This window comes from Stegodyphus dumicola, chromosome 9 (genome assembly GCF_044657685.1).
Source record: "Stegodyphus dumicola isolate Sdum_Otavi_A_Nest chromosome 9, ASM4465768v1".
Classification (NCBI taxonomy): Eukaryota; Metazoa; Arthropoda; class Arachnida; order Araneae; family Eresidae; genus Stegodyphus; species Stegodyphus dumicola.
The window spans coordinates 137,711,481-137,733,828 of record NC_140776.1 but is presented as its reverse complement, the minus strand read 5'-3'; the positions used below and the strand labels follow the sequence as shown (position 1 = coordinate 137,733,828).

The 22,348-nt window shown below is 34.6% G+C and overlaps 1 protein-coding gene across 1 annotated transcript; it reads left to right on the top strand.

The window, feature by feature from the left end:
- The first annotated feature begins 59 nt into the window (after window positions 1–59).
- On the top strand, window positions 60–21,062 carry LOC118189126 (dual specificity protein phosphatase 23-like). The gene is made up of 2 exons (XM_085824144.1): window positions 60–492; window positions 6,116–21,062. The coding sequence occupies exons 1-2, from the start codon at window positions 223–225 to the stop codon at window positions 6,317–6,319; spliced, it is 474 nt and encodes a 157-aa protein (XP_085680270.1). The 5' UTR covers window positions 60–222; the 3' UTR covers window positions 6,320–21,062.
- The last annotated feature ends 1,286 nt before the right edge of the window (window positions 21,063–22,348 follow it).

Below are 22,348 nucleotides of genomic sequence, written 5' to 3'. Positions count from 1 at the left end.
TACTGATTCCGAAGTAGAAAATCTGCATTAAAATGAGAAACACGAAAACTCTTTTCAAAATGGCAACTTCCGTTTGGTAGCAGACTACACACTGTTTATATTTTGCTTCGCAAAGTAAATCGTATTATTAAATCACGCACTGAATAGGATGTGAGGAAAATTTTTTTTCTTCATGCATTATTTTAAAACCTATGGTACTTTATCTTAATTAGAACTCTCATAATGAGCTCAAAAAGACCAGCGAACTTTTCTTGGATTGAAGAAGGGAAGCTAGCTGCTTTCGGCTGCCCTTCATCTGTACCAGCTGTACGTTATTTGTTAGAACATGGTATATATTATTTGGTTACATTATCTCCTGAAACTACCCCTGCTGTGCATTCATTTCCAGACATTACCTGGGTTGAAATTAAAGTCAGAGAATTTCACCCTCCCAGTAATTATCAGATAGAAAAATTTATTGCCATTTGTGAAAAGGCATTTGCAGAAGGCAAGGTATGAAAGATTCAATAAATGCTTTAATGACTATTAATAAATTGAGCTTTATGTTTCATGGTTTTGATATTATATGTAGTGATAACTATATGTAGCATTTCTAATGTTGAAATGTCTTTTTAAAATTAAAATACTCAGAACTGTGCTAAATATTTTATATTCTTTCAAGTGATTTGAAGTTTAGGTCCTGTTCAATAACAATAGTTATTAGATTACATTAATTATATTTATTTACTTGTTAGTATATTTTTATTATTACTTATGAGATTATAGAAATAATGTAACTTATTTGATTGTATTACATTAAATATTCAGAATCAGTGATATGCAGAAGGTTTTGTGAACATATTTAGTCCTGGAAAAAATAATATACCATTGCTATTAATTGCATTTCTTATAATATGAAATTTTGGAGGAAAAAATTTCTGGCCTATTTGCTGTCATATTCTGTAACCAAAAAAATTAATTGCTTGGATTTGAGGGGGATATTTAAATACTGAGATATAATTTACAGTATTTGTAAATAGTATCTGTTTATAAACAGCATTTTTTTTCAAACAGAAAGTTCTTGGCTGCCCAAAGCTTTTATCTGAATAGTTAATGTTTAAATTTATTCTTTATTTATTCTCAAAAAAAAAAAAAAAAAAAAAAAATTCTGCATGCATTTTACTGTTTATTCACTATGTTTATCCAGATAAACCCTCTCCCATATAGTAAAAATTAATAACATTTATCTGATTAAGTACATCACAATTGTATAAAATTATGTTGAAAGTAAAATATTCATTTATACTTCTATTTGAGATTTATTATATTTTTACATTTTATTTGTCCAGTTTGTTCTATTGCTGCTTTCTATAAGCATTTTAAAATGCATTATGGTTTCAAATATATTTAGCGATTTTTGTCATAGAACTGCACCTGCTACATTTCTTTGGTAATTTTTATGCATTACTTTGTTAGTTAGGTTAAAAACATTATTTTGAGTAAAAAAAATATCAAAAAGAAAATTCGGTTAATCTTTGGATAATGGTAACTTTGCGATTTTTTGGCGATCAACCCTGCTACAGCAACCTGCTAGTTTTTGTTTGGACGCCTTTTGTTTTCACGAAGTAAAGGCCTTTTTTTTTTTTTTTTTTTTTTTTTTTTTTTACTCAACATTTTTTCCCAACTATCTGTTATCCAAATTACGCTTATGCTAGAACTTTTATCAAACAAAAGTGCTTAATCATGACAAAGATTAGGTGCGAAATTGGGAGAAAGTGCAGAATCGCAAACTGCTTGCCGCGTTTTTAAGTATTGCACATACACGGTATCCTTGTACACGTTGACCTATTTTCACTTAAAAAAACATCCCAGAATTGCACAAAAATGGCATTGTGCACACTCTTGACTTTATCCATGTACACTGCTAAAGTCCTAGCTAGTAACCTTTATCGCCTTACCAAAATGTCGCCAAACTACCTGTTACCATATTCCAAAGATTAGCCGAAAATTCTTTGTCTTTTAAACTGTTAAATATTAAAAAATTTAAGTAATATTATTTAATATACAATGAAACTTAATGTCATTAATTTTTCAAGAATCAAAGTTTACCGATACAGTAAGTACTTTATAAATTTACCAAGAACGTAAAATTGCCTTGACCAGTGAAGTGTGATAGTACACAAATATATGATATAGGAAGTCAGCAGAGTACAAATGGTAAATATACCAAATTCTGAGCAAAATGCCAGATGAAGTAAACTGTTTGTTTTATGTGGAGATGTGAACAAATCCCTAAATTTTTTAAATCTAAATCCCAAAAGGTTTTCAAATATTTAGATCTCTTATACTTCATGTAAAAAACTTAGATGTTAAATTAACAAAAAAATTATAAATCTGAAAACTCATAAATCTTGTCGTTTATTTATGAGCAAAATATTACAAAAATTATTTGAGTAACTATTGTTACATTTTTTCAGAATCTTTTCAAATTTAAGTAAGTCTTGAAAGGGAAGCATTATGTCAAGAATTTGCACAGATTAACAACTAAATATGGAATACAAAATTTTATAGTGTGGTTTCAAGGTTGCCATGAGGTGACACTAGTGATGCAGGTATCTTGAAATTTTATCAGTCATGTTCTTTTTTTAATTATCTGTTTTTATGAATTGTGAATAAAACTAATCTTCCCAAAATTGCGATTTAAAGGAAGGAAATGGAAAGATTTAAGTTTTCAGTTCTCAGAGTTGGGGTTATCAATTCTCAAACACTGATCGATTTTCAATTCTCAGGATATGATAGGTAAGGTTTAAAACATTTTGTCAATATAAATTATAGGTGATTTCAAGACAAAACATTGTTATGCATAATATCTAAGGAAGATTATATGAATAATTTTTTTTATTTTTCTAGTATTTCAATTAATTTTGTTATAATAATAATTATATTAGTGAATTTTAAAATAAAATATCAAATATTTGTCATATTGGAGTCAATACCATGAAAAGTTATATAATCTTTTTGGAGAATTCAGGGGTTGGGAATTTATATTAAATCCTATTCTAGAGAATCAATATCATATGCCATAAATACAACTTCTTAATAGGATTACGACTAATATCAGTCAATTTGTTTTTAAAATTCAACACTTGCTGCCTTTAAATCCTTAATAAAGATATATTTGTAGTGGTTTTGAAGTGTTCAATAAGTAATTCTAAATAGGTAATTTTGAAGAGTAAAATTCTCATATCTGGCAAGATTTATAGGATTCAAGGATCTGGATGTCCCATCTCTAATTTTGAAAAGGTAAAATTTTATTAGTTTGTTTTTAGATAATAATAAAAAGATGTTGAATATGAAATATGGTTTTTTTATATTATTTCCTGTCTTTAAATATCTTGTTTGTGGGTTTATGTGCTAAAATTGTATAGCTCCCAATTTTAATTTTAAACTTTTAATTTCCTTACCCTTGTATCTGAAATTCTGTCATCTACTAGTTTGCAACATTAAAAATGTAGTGTTCTGAAAAATAAAAGTTTTGTCCCATAATAACAATTTAATATTTTAGCTTTTTCAAAAAAAAAAAAAAAAAAAAAAAAAATAACTGAATTATATTTTTACAACATCTGTTAAAATTAACAAATATTATAAACTATAGATTAGTCATATACTTTTTATAAGTACAATTTTTTTTTACAAAATTTTAATTATTCATATATCTAAATAACACCATGTAATTTGTATCACAATCTCTCTATATATATATATATATGTGTATATGTAATTCTAGAAATAATATATAAATGTGAAAGTTTTAGATTATTTGACATAAGTGATAATGATAATGATAAAGCTCTTTTTGTTTTTATATGATGAAGATGCAATCACAGCTCATTTATACAATTTTTTATTTTTGCAATAGCATTATATGTAAGTCAGTACATAAAGCTAAACTGACTCAGTACCATGTCCATTATTCAACAGTTTTCAGGTATATGACTGGTGTATTAGCATTACAAATAGTATTAAAGTGAGGTTGCAGACTACATATTAGAAGGACAAAGGCAGGCATGACAAGAGTGAAGATTACATAATTAAATTTATAAGTAAAACTGCTTAATTTTTCAGTGGAGGGGGCACATTACTGTTTTATTTCTATTCGTTGCTAAAAGTTGTGCTTTATATATGACTGGATAAAAGATTTTAGGTACTTACTTTATTGACGCAACCACGTTGGCGCAATTTGGCGATTTTTTACAGATGAAAATGTTACTTATCAGGTACAAGTTATGATTTTCGTTACATTGGGAAAAAAAAAAAAAAAAAAAAAAAAAAAGATTCCGAAACTATCGATATTTATCTAAGTTGACAAACATTATCAGCATATGAAAAGTTAACATATTTTAGCAATTTTAAATACAAATTTTAGTTGTAAAGTTAGAATTTCGTGATACATTACAAAATAAAACACATTCGTCTGCAAATCCTTCGATAATTATTTTGCGATATTCTTTTTTCCAACTATACAGCGATCTATTTTTGCTACCGATGGTATGCGGATGATATCACTAAAGCAGTCAGATCGTTTCAGTCAAATACAGCCGTAAGCAAACTTTAAGATTTGGTATTCAAAGTAGAAAAATGATGCGCTAAAGGGAAAATTTCCATAAATGCTTCTAAATCGAAGATTCTAATAATGAGAAGGATTGACATTCAGCCACTTTACCTGTTTGGTGAGGGCGTCCCAAGAGTTTACAGTGTCACCTACCTGGGAGTACAGTTAAATCAGTGGGTCACATGGACAAATCACATTAAGAGTGCGGCTGCCAAAGCTAAATTCTCCGTAGGTTAACTTCATGTTTTGACTGGCAGGAATTCCGATCTCAGTCTTTATACGAAAAAGCAAATCTACTTGACCATCATTTGGCCGATGATGTGTTTATTTTCTCCGACTCTGGTTACAGCTACCAAGAATGAACTCAGCATTCTTCAGGTATTTCAAAACAAAATACTCCAGGATTTTCTAATATAGCTCACTTCTATATTAGAAATAAGCTGTCACAACAATGTCTTAAAAGTGGACTTTATTCAGGATTACCTTCAGAAATGCAACAAAAGATTCTTTGCCAAAGGTCAGAATTGTACCAAAGGAAATTTTTCGGCTTCACTTGACTATGAAGTATTCCATAGGACCAAGAATTTAGGCCATTCGCAGCACAGAGACCGTAATTTTGTCACCTAATCATGCCTTTCGGATTATTGTTTGTACATAGAATAAATACATTTTGCTTATTTGATTGTTTATTTTGTATTTTCTGTTCGACTTTATTGCAAGATCTCTTCCATGGATTCCGGAAAAGAGTGCATTCTTTAATGATTTGTCCACGAGATGTTGGTCTCCACCCTTTTCCACCTGCTCCTGCTCCCCGCTGGATTTTCATATTGTAGTTCTCACATCATGGGCCCTAGTAGCAAAAGTTTATTGAGCTTTATAAAGCCGATTTATTTGGCTAGTAAGCATTCGAGTGTGACTATTGGACTACGATTGCTGCTCTCAATGGAACAGTTTTGAAAGTGGTCAGGGGTCGACTGTGCTGATAGTGCATACCTAAATTCCTCAAATAATGCCTGCCTATCATTTTTTTGTCGCGTGCTATTGGCTTGCCATTCCTGATTTATAGTAACAAAAGTAAGGTTATCAGAAGGAAATCACTATCTAAGAACGAAATTGCCAAACTTAACGTACCTCGATTTAATAATGAATGCATATTTAAAAATTCACGGGCCACGAAGAAATCATTTTTAATTTGAAAGTTATTGTCATTCTTATGATTTGTTTTTGGTGCTGTATGTCTAAAAAAATTGTTTTTTCGGATAATAAAGATTTTATAATTTATGAATTGGCTATAAATTATTGGTCAAATATTACAAAAACCTACAATATTTAAAAAAAAAAAAAAACTTCGAGTGCAAGAATACAAACAGATACAAAAGCCTTTTACCATAAGTGTGACAAATTTATGCATGAGTAGTTTTACCATATGAGCAAATGAGTAATCTATCATAATTGTTAGTAAAGATAAACTGTAAACAAATTTGCAAAGTGAACTAAGCATAATTTTTTTTATTTTTATTTTAGGCAGTTGGTGTTCATTGCCGTATGGGCAGAGGCAGAACTGGAGTAATGGCTGCATGTTACTTAGTTAAATTTCATGACATGACCCCTCAAAGTGCAATGGGTAAAATCAGAAAGCTGAGACCGGGATCTATAGAAACGTATTGCCAAGAAGAAGCAGTTATGGACTATTATTGGAGTCTCTGTAAGAAGAAACAGTCAGAGTAATTAGAACTATTCGATTACAATAATTATAGGGAACGTTTTAAAACAGTGTATTTAAAGCATTATTTATTACCCCTGGTACCTGTATATAATGTTGATGAAAAATGTAATCATTAAATTGCAGTACAAAATATTTTTTCATAAGGATATGCAAATTACTCTGAGGCCTGTCATGTAAATATTCCGAAAATAATCAGCTATTTCTGAAAGCGTAAATAAACATCTATATTAAATATTGCCTCTCCGAAATAAACTAAAATCATTTAAAAGTGTGGTTAGTCGTCTTAGAAAGGTTTTCGTTTTATACATAAACTAGCAATTGCTTTTCGTTATGAGCAGCAGAGGAAAAAGTAAAATATTTTATATTAAAAGTAATTATTAATGAAAAAGGTGTGATAATTAATTAAGCAAAAGTAAATGTAATTATAAATGTATGGTTAGCCGACTGTTTTATAGCTTTGAAAACAAATGTATGGGTGTGCGTAGTAACTGAATGTGTAACAGTGGCGTAGCTGGAGGAGGGCAGATGGGGTAATCTTCCCCGGGGCAGCACATTTTTGGGGCGGCATTTTTCACGTAAAAATTATTTTATAGTTTTTTAAAATTTTATTTAAGAAATTAAATTTTAAATTATTTAAAAATTTAATTGTTAAAATTAATTTAAAATCATGAATATTTAAGCTGTGTTCTAAACATAGTATTATACATAGGAGTTTCAGCATGTGGATTATCAAGGCAGAAAGAATAATGAGATTCTGAATTCCCACATGGAAATTAATTGCAAAGAAAAATAGTTTTTGCTATATATGAAGTGTGCAAAGAAATCACCATGAGATTTCAACAATTACGTATCCTTATTATACATTTCTTATTTCGTGAAAACCTCTGACTGAAAATTACGAATATCAAGTAAATTATGATCACGGTGCCATTAATAAGAAAAAATTCCTCGTTAAGAGAGAGAAAGTATGCCAGAGTTTTATTTCTGTTATTGCTAGGGAAAATAAAACAGGAACTTGGAAAGGCGATACTTTTAAATTTTTGCAGTGTATTTCAAAACACAATATCCAGAATAAATTTCCAAATATGTTACTGCGAATTTTTTCAAAATTACCGTAAATGTTGCTAGTTGTGAGAGGAGTTTTCTCAATAAAAATCATTAAAGGAGTATTTAAAAAATCTTTTTGTACAATCTACATAACAGCCACTGGAGAAATCAAGTAGTCCTTTACATTGTCATCGATGGTTTTGCGAGCAAAAATTAAGCAAAATAACAATACGATTTTAAAAAATTGGAATAAAAATTTTTCTTTAAACAAATGGAGAATTTATTTCAACATTAATTTATTTCCCTATATACCATTTTGACAGTTTTAAAGTTATTTGCTTGAATATCAAAAGAGGCGGCAAATTCAGAGACCACTCCAGGCTGCAAACTCAAAAAAAAAAAAAAAAAAAAAAAAAACGCCTCGGGCGGCAAAAGCATTAGCTAGCCACTGTTGTAAATAGTTGAAACTAGGTTATTATGAAGACAAGTTAGATACTGTCTAGTTTCTCTGTCTAATAATTTAACTTCAACTATTGTACATTCAGTTGAAAAGGATAGGAATGTCATTTGTTTACCATTTGAAGCTATTTTATATGCGATTTGCAAATCTATTAGAAGTTAGCGTTTATAGTATTTCTGCCATTCTATGGTTTCCTTTTTACAAGGTATTAAAAGCAAAAAAATTAATTCTATTTCGATGAACTCGAAAGTTTAGCATGTGCTGTGCCATGTAAATGAATGTCGCAATGTGTCATGTAAAGGACAAAAATATGCAATTTACCTGTATTTGTGTAATTTATGTGTATTACTGCTACTCAAGTTCAATATAAATCATATTATTTTCATAACCTGCGATGTAAACGAGTGCATTTCATAATTCCCAAAGTGCCATTTTCATATAGCAAGCACTCTAAATTACAGAGGCATTACATGTATCTTTATTTTTATAGAAAAAACTTTTTGATCAAAGATTTTAAATATTTTCTTTTAAATTTGGGGGGGGGGGAAGATGAATCACAAAAGTCAGCATCAAAAAAATGTTTAATTAAAAATAATTTACTCTATTAGTTCTTATAATAAAAATTGTATAAATTCCACGTATCACATTGCTTAGGGGAATAAATTTGTAGCCTTAAAGCCTGACTGAAGCGTATTAATATTAATATTTATATAAGTTTATTACTGAAAAATGATTTTAATATCTGAATCTCTTTATTTTGTCATAAAAAGAGCAGTTTCTACTATAGCAATAAATGTTCTTTCATTACATACATTACTTTTAGTGGTTTTAGATTTCTTAAATCTGAATTGAATTGTATCATAAATGGATATAAAGAATAAACAGAATAGTTTGAATACAGAATTAAAATAAAAGTGCTGGCATCATTTGTGAATTAGAGCAACCCGGGGAAAACCCAAAACTGTGTTCCATAATTGTTCCAAATGGTAGCTTTCAGCAGCGATAATTAATAACATCCCCTTTTGCACTTACCTCTTAATTATTACCCGATAAGTTAATTTTTTATTATTTTTATTTTTCGTTAATGCCTTAGGGCATATTTTACAACACGAGAAAAGGTAATTTTCTACCGAATCTCATGTTATTCTTACAGTCCACGATAGAACTGAAAAAACATCTAACAATAACTTATGCTATGTATGTGTCTCAATTCATAAATGGCAGATAATCAATTTCAGAAACATTAAACTTATCTAGTAGAAGATAACTCAGTTAAAAAGCACTGCTTTTTGTTAATTTAATGGTGAATTTTTTTTTACATTATACTTCTGTACTAAAGCAATGCGTTCATTTAAAAAAGAGTAATTAAAATTATTTGTTTTGGTTTAAAAAGTGTGTTTGAATCTCCTACCATGTCCATGAACGTCTTGGCGGCAGCATTTTGGTCATACATATTCCAGTTACAAAAATGTTTGAAATGACGAACATATTCATAATATGATAATTTTAAATTTAGAAAAAAGTTTCGCAAGAAATTATGAAATCTGAATTTTTGTACGGACTCTCGAACCATATAAACCATGTCGAATTTAGTGAAAGTTTATACTTTAAAAAATAAAAGAACAAAGATTTGACTCCCGTAAGACAAAATTGAACGAGGTATTTTATTTTAAAGTTTTGAAATTTTATAAATTTTTCTGTGTTGGAAAACCAAACTTATCGGTGTTCTTCAGAGAGATTAAAATTAAGCCGGTACTTTGGCATTATCGCAACCAGCTTGGCGCAGTTTGGCGATTTTTTGAAGATTAAAAAGCGTGGTAATTTCAAATCGGAGAAAGTTAGTTATTTCATATCATGCATGTTATTAGGTACATATTTTTAGCTCGATATTTATTCCAGAAAACAATTTATGAAGCTACTTAAGAATGATATCTTCCTTATGTAATTATTCCAGCCTACCACAGTCTTACCAGCCATTTTCCAACTCTTCCAAGCAAAATTTAACACTCGTTGATTCTTTACTCCAGCAGTATATAAATCTGACTGCTGTAATAAATGCAGACAACTATTCTCGAACCAATTATCGCTTCGAATGTCCACGTGTTCGTTAAATTTTTTAACGTTGCGTTTCCAAAAAGATTTTTCCCAAAACATATGATCATCAAATGCGAATCTGAGCATTCTCACCTTTATGGCAAAATATGATATTCCTGCAAAAGTTTCATAGAGCTTTCTTCTTTTGCAGGCAAATCCCGCTAACCTATATTTCAAAATTCAGCTGAAGACGAAAAGTATCGTAATTTGTCTTTAGAGCTTCTAATACAACCAAAGCAGCTTGTACGAAAATGGAGACTTTGCTTACTGAAACTTAGTTATCGATATGGTTACTTGAAGAATTTTTATGTGCGTATGGTTGCTATTGTTTGGCGACTTTTAACCAAGGTGGTTGCGATAATACTATAGTACCAATAAATTAGATTAATTTGAGGATTTTTCTCCCATTTAATGTTATTCAGTGATATTCATTTTGTGATTTACTAATGTTTAACATTTTTTAATTTATACTTTGCATTTGGTGTGCCGAAAGCATTTTCGCACTAGTAATTTGTTAAGTTTCCAAATGGTACAAATATATTAATAATATTTACATGCAATTTCATTGTTTTAGGATCACAATCTAATAGTAATTTCATTTATGTAAATAACTTTACGATTTGAGTATGTGTCAATATTTGAACCCTGCCCTTATTTTCTAGAACGCGTTTGGCGCCTTATGCTTCAACTCAATGTTATTTACATGTTAAACCACAAGGATGTATTCCCTCCAATTCAGGGTGGAACGTCAGTCCGAAAACCAAACCCTTACACTAATAGTACTTATGAAGTCTTTAGGATGTATTTGATGACAAATTTTACTAGGAAGTAATATCTCCAAGTTTTCTTATTACAATGATTTAACAGATCAGCTGAGAGGTCAATAGTGCTAATTTTCATCTTTTTGAGCATAATGTTTCTGGCACTATATCGTACTTTCTGCAGTGAATAACTGCGTGTTCTGTGCTGTCAATCATATAACATGAGTCGCAAAATGGCGAATTCGCTCTATGATACCTGTACAACAGTTGGTTCGTGCCCAACATTTGCAATCTTATTTTACTGATTACTACTTCCATTTTCCTATCGATGTTTAATCCTTTACTCCACTCACAATGAACATTACAGTAGCTGAATCTGCAGCCGGTGTGAGAAGTCCGCCAGCAGTCGATTTGCTCTTCCTTAATAGTATTTTCGATGAAACTACACGCATCCTCAGCTGAAAGCCCGCCCCCCGAATTATTCATATTTCTTCTTTTCGCAACTTTATTCGCTCTTTCGTTGAACCCTATACCCTTATGGCCAGGAACCCAGATGATAGTGAGGTGATGGAAAGCCTTAATCCGCTCGAAGAGCTTAAGGATGAGAGAGTTGGATCTCCTATGAACACAGCTCAACGCGCTGACTACAGATTTGCTATCTGTAAGGGCAGCAACCTTTTCGTTAGGATTCAGTTTCTCAAGAAGTTTACAAAGGGCCTCAGCTGAAAAAGATGGAGCTTCTATTGTCTATGCACTGACTGACAATCGCCGCGGTACGATCTACAGCCGCAATACCAACTCCTGTATCAGACTTGGAAGCGTCTGTAGCGTAGATCTTAAAACCTTGATTCACGTAATCATTAATAATGCAGCGGAAAAATTGCTGTATCTCCACATCTGAGAGATTTTTGTTCTGGAGCTCATACTCATTTATTTTGAAACAACACTTTACTTCTTCAGAAAAATCTAGCTCATTGTTAAAAGTAATACGCTTGCTGAAATCTAGATCGAGATTGCTTAGCTTGTCTTTAACACACTGGTTAATGGGCTTACGTATTTTGTTCCACTTGTACTTGCATCTTTGCAAACAATTTTTCAGACTTTCCGGAGTGGCAGAGGCTGCTGACAGAGCAATATTCTTTATTAAGAACTTAATTGCGATGATGCATCTTCTCGTATCTAAGGTGAAAACCCCTGCTTCAACATATAACAACGGTTGAAGGGTACTGATAGGCGCTCCTATAGCCAGTCTTAAGGCGTGATTATAAACAATTTCAAGCTTTTTCTTATTTTGTTGAGAGGTAGACATGAAGAGACAGCTGCCATATTCTATTCTTCCTCTTATTGTAGCATTTGCAATGTTAACGAGATCCACTTCTTATGGCACCCCACCTGGGGCTCGCGATGAATTTAAATGCATTCAGCATTCTTTCCAGTTTCGGTACTATTTTATTTACATGGACGTTCCAACTCAGTTTACTATCAAACCACATGCCCAGAATTTTAATGTGATCTTCCGTAGGGACCATCAAGCTTCAGTAGATTTTCTTCACTACTCTTTGTCCCACCGAAAATAATCGATTTACTTTTCTCTGGGGAAATGCACAAGTTCCTTTCTTTAGCCCATCTATGCACTTTAAACAGCGCACGCTGCAAATTAGTGACTACCCTGGGAAACGAGACATATACACTGTAGAGCAATATGTCGTCCGCATACACGTAGCAGTCGACATCAGCCGGGATAATAGATATCGTGCATGAAGATTGTGAAGAAAATAGGAGACAAAATGCGGCCCTGAGGGACACCGCTGGTAAGCTTATAGCTTCTTGAAAGGACCTCTCTCCACTTTACTCTGATTGTTCTCTGTTTCAAGAAATTAGCAATCCACAGGATACTATTCCCTTTAACACCGAATTGCATGATTTTATACAGCAGGCCATGATGCCAAACTGAATCAAATGCAGCTTTGAGATCAAGGGCCACCAGCTGAACAACTTTCCTTTGCTTCCTGTGGCGCAGGATGCTACTGAATAATTTATTAAGCAGGACTGGCAACTTCTATTCGGAATAAAGCCGTGATGCATGTTTGAGAGTCTTTTACTTTGCTGGATCCTCGGAAGTAATCTATTGAGAATCATACTTTCCATCACTTTGACAAGAATTTGCGTTAAAGAAATTAGTCTGTAACTGGAAACCAGCGCACTGTCGCCCCCAGGTTTCAAAAAAGGAATAACAATAGCTTCTTTCCAATTCTCAGGGATCAGACCCGAATTCCATGAATTGTCGCAGGCCTCAAGGAGCGCTTGTTTGCAATCATCAGCCAAAACTTTAATAGCATATCTTGTAAGGTCATCTTATCCCGAAGCAGAGTTTTTGAGACTCCTGATAGCTTTATCGAGTTCTGAACCTTCTGAGAAGGGGTTATTAATACGGCTACTCTCTTCGTCACTAAAATCCAGGGGAATGAATTTTTGAATAGTGAATCTTGAATAGTACTTAGCAAACACTACGCGCTGCTCTTCAGCTGACCAGGTGTGGCCGTTCTGGTACTTTAAGATATTGTTCGAGAACTGGATCTGACTTTTTTTATTTTCAATATTTTTAACTATCCTAAATAAATTGCCATCCTTTCTGGTATGACTACAATTTTTTTCCCAATGCAGCCTTCTCTTGATTTTAATGACCCTCTTAAGGTAAGCATTCCATTTCTTGTAAGAAATGCAGTAACCTCTTGAAAGAGGAGCTTTAGCGAGTCTAAGGCATTTCCTTTTCTGGCCAAGAATGAAGTTACATTCTGTGTCCCATCACGGGCTGTTTTTGCGTTGAATCGCAATTTTTTGAGGTTTTCTTTATTCGTGGCGCTCAAGATGCGGTTGATATTTTCCAGGTTCCTTTCTTCTGGGTGCAAAGCCCTGATTATGTTACTTCTTCCAGTCACAGTGACCAATTGTTCTCTGATTTCCAGCAGCTGAGGCTTTGTTATTAGTTGGGAACCTAATTTTTATAGGGTAGTGGTCACTGCTAAAGGGATCAGGAGAAACTTCCCATTTCAATTGACCATAAAGTTCGGCTGAGCACAAAGCGATGTCAATGCAGGATTCGATTCCTCCGGGACTTACATGGGTGGGCTTCCTTGCGTTTAAAATGCAAAGGTTGTTGTTCTTACACCACTCCAAAAGGACTCTACCCCCTGCTGACAGCCTGCTTGACCCCCAAGCCGGGTTGTGACAGTTGAAGTCTCCTAAGATAATAAACTTGCTGGGCAACGTAGCCAGAATTTTATCCCACTCTTTCACGCTGAACTGGCCACTAGGAAGGTAGACGTTGATCACTGAAATATCGGAACTATTTGCTCGAAGATCAACTCTCATAAGTTCACCTCCCGCTAAATCATAACTGCTATCTTGTACAAATAAGCGTGCCCATTGTTTCTTGATGGCAATCATTAGCCCCCCCCCCGTCTTGGTAAGAGCTTAATCTATCTTTGCGAAAAATACCTTTATCAGGTAAGCAAAAGTCGTCTAAGTTAGAAAGCCAGGTCTCCTGGATAATTAAGACATCACAGAAAAATTCTTTCCTGCTAATGATAAAGTTTCTTTTGTTAGAGATGTTTTTGCATTCCATGAACAAAACCTAGGTTTCATCGAACTAGATGAGAAAAGGAAGCGAAGAGATAAGCAGGAAGGAAAAAAAAACTCATTTTATGAATAAAATCACAGTTTCTAATCTTGGCCAGACTTTTTTGGTTTACTCATGTCATGCTTGCTTTGAATGCAGGCTTCCCTTGTTATAGATTCTGATTTAGAATGGCGCTTCTTGACCTTGCTTCTTACTAATTCTATTTCCGTAACATGCTCATCCAAGTCCTGGTCACTGTCGGATTCAAGAGCTCTTTTCCCAATATGCTTATCCCTAGTGCATTCTGATATCGCAAGTATGTAAACATGTAAAAGTAAGAAAACATGTTAAACATGTGCTCATACTTTTGATCCAACCCTACTAAGATTTTTTCGAAATAGTCAGCCTGCTGTTTTAACGCACATTCAAAAGATCCTTGCAACGCAGCTATTATTGGAGTCGTAACTTTCAGGAAATCTTCCTTTGCAGGACTTGACACCTGAGTTCCTGCCACCTTCGCATAAGAATTTTTATTTACTATAGCCTGCCTTGCTTCTACTACGGGAACATGATGATCAGCACTATATTTGAGAATATTGCCCTCTTCGATGTATTTGGGACAATTCTTCGAGGATGCTTCATGTGAATTGCTGCACAACGCGCACTTGATCTGCACACTCTGACACTGTGCCCTGGTGTGATTTTCGCTACATTTGCTACATCTTACTAATCCTCTACAGCTTTTAATCCCGTGACCAAAGCTCAGACATTGAGATCATTGCCTTGGATTATAGTAGAACCTTGTGATCTTATGTCTTGTCAGCCATACTTTTACATGTTCTGGCAAGTGGTGTCCTGCAATAGTAACGAGTACTCTTTCCGAGGGTTTCTTGTTACTGTCTGAGCTTTTGGCCATAAATCTTCTTAAATTTAATACTTCAATATCGTTATTATGATTCAGCTCATTAGCTAGCTCCGAGAGCTCGACTTCTACTGAAATGCCCGACAGAAGAAATTTGCCTGTCAGTTCAGTCATGGTAAGCATCGGGGAGACCTTTACGTTATGCAATTCAGATATGTTTAATATTTGCCACGCGCATTCAGCCACTGAAATATTTATCAGAAGCCTTCTATCTTTTATAATTTTAATGAAGTCAATATTTTTAACTAAAGCCACTTTGCTGGATATTTCATCATTCTAAATTTTAGGATTGTTTACGTTAATATTTTACCCTATACCTTTAAAAAAGACAGTGTAATTTCTTACTCCTTTCTCATGACAAATTTTTAATAGACGTTCTAAGGATATGGGCGGCTTATACTGAAAGTCCGGGCTAGACCCGTTCACAGAATTTCGCTCCATCTTTCTTCATCACAATTTGCGTCTAAGCGCAAAATAAAAAGGAAAATTCTCCTACCTGTATCTTCTCTGCAAACACCAAACCAGGAGAACAAAATAATCTGTATTTAACTTTACTTAAAACGCAAACTAATCACCACAATACAGGAAGAAACCCAGTACTTTAACACGTAGCGCTTCGCCGAAGTAAATAAACGCAAGTCGAAGAATTCACCACACAGCTTCGCGTCCTTCGACCCTTAATCAACACAGCAAGAGAGTATTACTGGTAATCAAAGCGTCAAGAAAAATATGTCGCCACATTTAGGCGCCAAAGAAAGGTGCAAAAAAAACTTTATTTCCAAAAATGCAAATTCCTGCTTTGAAAAGTTTAAATTAATTTTTCAAGTGGCCATAAGTTTGCACTAGCAGCTTACTTTTTGTCAGAAGTGTGACTTTTAAAGCTGCGAACCAGTTGATGATGCGGAGACCCCTTTTTTTTTTTTTTTTTTTTTTTTTCTGGTAGTTTTTCACGTTGAATTTCCATATGACTTTCACGGTGATATATAACTTCGTTTCCTACCCCTTTTTCCAAATTTGGGTGGCAGGTAAAATGAATTTCTTGAAGGAATGCAGTAGCCTCATTTTCCTTTAATAAATTGAATTGTCATCATTTTGAATATGAGGAAGGGGGAAGCTTTCGTCAGTCATGAACTTAATTTGGTACGTACGTGTTAACGCAACCTGTACAGTTTGGCGATTTTTTTACAGATGAAAAGGTAAAAGTTATTTATCGGTTGCAAATTGATGGTTTTCGCTACTTTTTTTTTTTTGGTACTTTTCCGTTTCGCCAGCGCAAAACTCGCCAAGCAGAATGTATAGGCGACAACATACAGTATGCATATAAAAAATTTTAACAAAAGTTAGTTCTAAGAATTTTTTATTTTGAAGGCATAAACATTTTAATATCGTTTAACATTTTGTAAAAAACCAATAAATAAAGACAATAAATTTGTAAAATGACATTAATTCAAGAATTTACTATGCTTTCATGATTCGACATCCTGATTCGCCGCTTCATATCACGTGACCCCAAGTAATCTCATCTCATGTAAACTACGCTACAAAATCTAATTCTGTTATGTAAAACCGCAGTGCTTCTGGTAAAAATTATACGTAATTGTATGCCAGTATTGAAAGAAAGAAACAATTTGATAAGAAATGGCTGCAACTTGTTTTGAAAATGAGGCGTAAAAGGTTACCAGCGAGGATATTCGGATTGGCATCGGTTGTACCATTATTGGCGACTTTATCGTCTGCGCCGGCTAAACGAAAAAGTACCTTTTATTTTTTTATAAAAAAATTCCCAAACTATGGATATTTATTGCAAGTTGGCAAACATTATCAACATAGGACACTTACTTTAGTAATTTAAAATACGTGTGATACATTAAAAAATAAAACACATTTTTCTCCAAATCTTTCTGCAATTTTTTTGTGCTATTCTTCTTCCCAAGTATACAGCTACCTATTTACACGTAAAAGAATCAAAGAATTGCGAAGATATGGTATCGCTCAAACTCCGGTAACATCGGGTATCTACCAAACGCATCTTCTCGTTTGTTCCATTTAGAGATTTTGTATTCCTGAAGAAATTTTACCGCAATTTCTTCCATGGCTGGCAAATTCCACAACTGCATATTTTAAAATTATTTTAAGGCATAAAATATCAGAATGTTTATAAAAGCCATTGGAATACATCAAAAAGGACGCATGCGTGTGTGTGTGTGTGTGAATATGGCAAAGCCTCGAGGGCTATCTGCCTAAGATGAGGGATGCCTTCGTGGAGGGCTTTCTAAGGGAAACTGGCTCGTATACACGTTACACATGGGGAAAACCACGAAAACACCCATGCAGCCAGCCCGTTCGCGGGATTCGAACCTCGGACCGAACTACCAGTGTTCAGCGACGTTACCGCTCGGCCGCTGGTGGGCAAGGACGCATGCGAAAGTGGCGACGTTGCTTGACTTTGAAGAATTGTTTTGCGCATGATTGTCAGAGTTTGGCACATCCTGAAAACTTGTCGACTTCTACTAAGGTGGTTGCTGTAAAACTTAAGTTACCTTGATTTTTGGTTTGTTATAGTATTTGGTGAAAAAAGACCGCCAAACTTAGCTACTAATTGCCTGTGAAACCGACAAGCACAAGGAAAGAAACTTGTATTGACCAAATCTTCTCAAGGCAATTTATATATGCTCGTCACTTTATGCATTAATATCGAAATTTTTTTTTGAAACTGCTATTTCATTTTCAATTTGTGTATGGTCTCTGAATTTTCACAAAACATGATCTCAAACTTTAAAATTAAATAATATGTCTTCTTTCTTGTGGTAGGGGCGCAAAATGTTCCGTATTTTATTTCTTAGAATGAATATAAACTTTTACTAAATTGCGAGGACTAGGAGAGAATAGAAGAACGTGAGTCTATAATTTTTACAAATTTGATTTTTTAAATCTAAAGTTGCCTAAATGTAACATTTGTCTCGTTTAACATATTTTTGTTACTAAAAGTGTGTAGCTACAATCAATGGTTGCAAAAATAAAGTTTGCGTAAGACTTCTGTAGACCGCGTAAGGACATTTATGGACATGGTGTTGGTGTATAATGCTTTATTCTAGTCAGTCCTTTATAAATTTTATATTCATGTTATTTATTTATTTATTTTGATGGAGATGATGATCTTTTGTGAGGATATTGTGTATAAGGTCCACCGGAAAGTTCTGTCCGATAATGTAATTTCAAGTTTCAACTCGCATACATGTGTTCATTCGCGAAATGGCTGTCTCTCTTTAACACTGCATTTATAAACATCTCTTCTTCTAAACTAATTAAAACAGTCTCTCTTATCATAATTAAGCGAGACGAGATCATGTAAGCCTGTACGAATTTGTAACAAGGAAAAAATACCACAGAAGCGTGTCGAAGTTAAGGGACAATTTTTGGTGGAGATGCAGTTTCGGATAGAACGTGCAGGAGATGGTTTGAAAAATGTGAAGCAGATGATTTCGACCTTAATGTTAAGTCGTACTGTGGCGGTCATCTTTGATCAATGACGATATTGTCAAGACCATGATAGAACAAATTCTTTTTTGGCAGCGTCAGAGATTAGGGAAAAGTTTGATTCAGCTCAACAAACTGCTTTACGACCATATTCGCAGACTAATATTGGTTTGCAAATATTTCAGATGCATGCCTCATGAGAAAAATTTGCATGATCGAATCGTCATATGCACATCTCTGCTTGCTCGGAACAAAAACGAACATTTTTTGGACCCGATGAAGATTGGGGAGGAAAAGTGGATTACCTATGAAACTTCGCTAAAAAAAAAAGAGTATACACTCAAGAGCCAAAACATTATGACCAGCCCTACATTTTGCGATGAACGCGCCTGGTTGACGTGGAAGGCTCGTGATCAGGTGGAAGTGGTATTTAACTGCTGCTGGAGAGTCTGAAGAATCATTCTTTCACTTACTTCTGTGTGTGATGGGAAAGGCTGCGGATCTAAGCGACTTTGATTGAGGGCAGATTGTAATGGCCCGAAGGCTCGGAACAAGTATTTCCGAAACTGCATGACTCGTGGGTTGTTCGTGATCTACAGTTGTTAGTACATATGAAAAGTGGATGAATGACGGGGAAACCAGCAGTAGACGACATGGTGTTGGACGTCCACACGCTATCAAAGAAAAAGGTCGTCAGAGACTGTCTCGCATGGTGAAGCAAAAACCGCAGCCAGACAGTGGCTCAGCTGATAGCCGAATACAATGCAGGGCCAAGTAGAAAAGTATCGGAGCACACTGTTCAGCGAACACTGTTGGATATGGGGCTACACAGCAAACGTCCCACTCTGTGCCTTTGTTGACCAAGCGTCATCGCCAACTGCGCCTGCGCTGGCCCATGGATCAGTGGGAGAGAGTTGCCTGGTCAGATGAATCACGGTTTGTCATTCATCACGCCGATGGCCGTGTCAGGATACGCCATCTTTGAGGCGAACAGTTGCTCTCTCAATGCACAGTAGGTCATACACAGGCCGGTGGTGGCGGTATTATGCTCTGGCGGACGTTCTCTTAGGCGTCTCTGGGACCCGTGGTTGTGGTAGAGCAAACCATGAATGCTACAGGGTATCTGAACCTCATTGCGGACCAGTTGCACCCTTACATGGCCTCTGTTTTTCCAGCTGGAAATGGAATGTTCCATCAGGACAACGCCCCGTGTCACAAGGCTACAATTGTGTTGGAGTGGTTTCAAGAACATGATGCTGATTTCCAGTTAATGTCCTAGCCGCCTAACTCACCGGATCTCAATCCGATAGAACACATTTGGGATGTCATGGGACGGCAGCTCAGAGGTCAAAGACCACCAATTCGCAATATCTCGGATTTGCGTGACCGTTGCTACAACATCTGGTACAATCTGTCTCCGGTCATATATCAAGGACTTGTGGCATCCATGCCAAGGCAAATTGAAGCTGTGTTGCGCGCCAAAGGTGGCCCAACTCGTTATTGACAGGTGATCATAATGTTTTGGCTCTTGAGTGTATACTATAAGCCCGGACAACCTGCCTTCAGCCTGAATAAGATAATGCTGTTTAGATAAGAATGCTGAATAAGATAATGCAGGCCGCCAAAGGACCAATATATTACGAGCTTTTGAAATCTAAAGTAAAGTACAATTCGGAGAGATATTATCAGCAAATGGATGATATAAGCAAAGTAGTCAAACAAAAGAGACCGGAGATGTTCATTAGGAAGCGCATAATATTGTATCAGGATAATGCCACACCACATGCTACACTGGTGACAAGAAAATAGCAAAGCTAGGCTGGGAAATTCTGCAGCATCCACACTATTACCCATACCTTAATACACTCCGATTATTACGTGTTTCTTTCCTTGCAAAATGTTTTGAAGGGAAATGAAGCAGTTGTCAGCCAATCACTACTTGAGTTCTTCGCCTCTGAAAACAAGACATTTTTCAAAAACTGGATCTACATATAGCCATTACGCTAGCAAGAGGTCGTAAGTAATGATAGATATTATATTGTGCAATAAATATTATGAAAAATGTATTATCTTCTTTTCCACACAGATAGAATTTTTTGGTTGACCTTATATATTTCTGAAAATTCTGTAAAATTACTTGGCTGTTTTCAAAATGTTGGTTAATAAACGTATGTAATTGGTTTTATATCAAAACTGTGTTCATTTATTAGAAATGTTTTTCACACTGCCAAATAATCCTGATTTTTTAAATGCCTTAGAAGAGGTATATTGTATGTTTGTTGATTATTGTTCAGTTGAATGTATCCACCAAGTAAAAGAATATAAATATGGGCTGTACTTTTTACCCCTCATAAAATTTTTTTTTTAACAAAATGCTTCTCTTACTTATTGTTTATGAATAGAGCTGTACCTCCGAGGCGTAAATGTAGCCAAACAAACAAGTTTCACCAATTCACAAAATCTCCAATTAGTTGGCGATGTTTCGTGAATTTGAAGATAATAAGAAAGTATCATATATTTTTACTTAACATATAGAATTCTGTCTTAGTAAAATAAAACTCGAGGACATAATTATGTTTCTGAAACGGACAAACCAGTAAGAATCTAGAAACAGCTCTTGACAAGTATTGTCACTGCGAGAAATGTAAGACCGTTAATTAATCTTGCCTATGTCTTCGCAGATAACAGATTCTCAGAATGTTGTTATTTGACAAAGCATAGGATCTTTAATTCTTTTTATCTTTCAGTTGATTAACAAACTGAGCGATTTAAAAGCAATAAATATGTTTGTTAATTTAAATCTTTGTTTTATATTTTTAATAATGCAGAGGGGTTATAAATGTAGTCACTGTTTTTAATTAAATAATTTAAGCAAAAAGACTTAACACTTATAATTTAAATGCGTGGTGTGGCGTAAGGTGTTAAATTTGTCGTAGGCAGAGCTGGCAATTTATGCTGAGCATGCGCGGATGGCAGTCAGTCATAGTAGCCAGTGCAGCTAAAGACAGTCGAGTTAATAACAATGGCTGAGGTTCGTTTAGCGTTGTTGAACGCTAGGCTGTACTGAAGTAGTACTGGAAGTACGAGAACATTCATGAGGCATAACGGCAGCGGCAGAGAGAATTTAGAACACAGCTACCAACACGTCGAACAGTTGCCTGCTTTCGAGATAAATTGGATTGGTTTTGGTTTTATTAGATTACGGCAAAGCACTCGAGGGCTATCTGCCTTAAGGGAGGGATGCCTTCGTGGAGGACTTTCTACGAGATAAATTGGAAGTCGACGAAACTGTTAAAAGATGGGCACAAGGAAAGACCCGGCCTATCATGGATTGCTGCAAGTCTGGAGTACAGTGCTGTGGTGTCGTAACATTTTACCCGCTCACTACAAAAATCACTGTACCAGGAATCTCGCGAAAGTGAGGTGAACTGATCAAGTGTAGGACGCATTTTTAAGGAGTGGAAAGCGTACATTCCAAGACTGCTACAGGCTATGAATGAGGAAGACCCAAATCGAAGGATGGAGTACTCTGAATGATTTCAGAACATGGTTGGCGAGGATAAGGAATTTGCAAGGAAGTGTGTGTGAACTGACGAGGTGCAGTTCAATCTTAGCGGTACAGTGAGCCGCTAATATATTAACTTAATGGAA

Excerpts from the sequence above, each read along its gene's own strand:
- LOC118189126 (XM_085824144.1), top strand. The coding sequence starts at position 223 with ATGAGCTCAAAAAGACCAGCGAACTTTTCTTGGATTGAAGAAGGGAAG. Across the intron at positions 493-6,115 it reads AGGCATTTGCAGAAGGCAAG|GCAGTTGGTGTTCATTGCCG; the intron begins GTATGAAAGATT and ends TTTTTATTTTAG.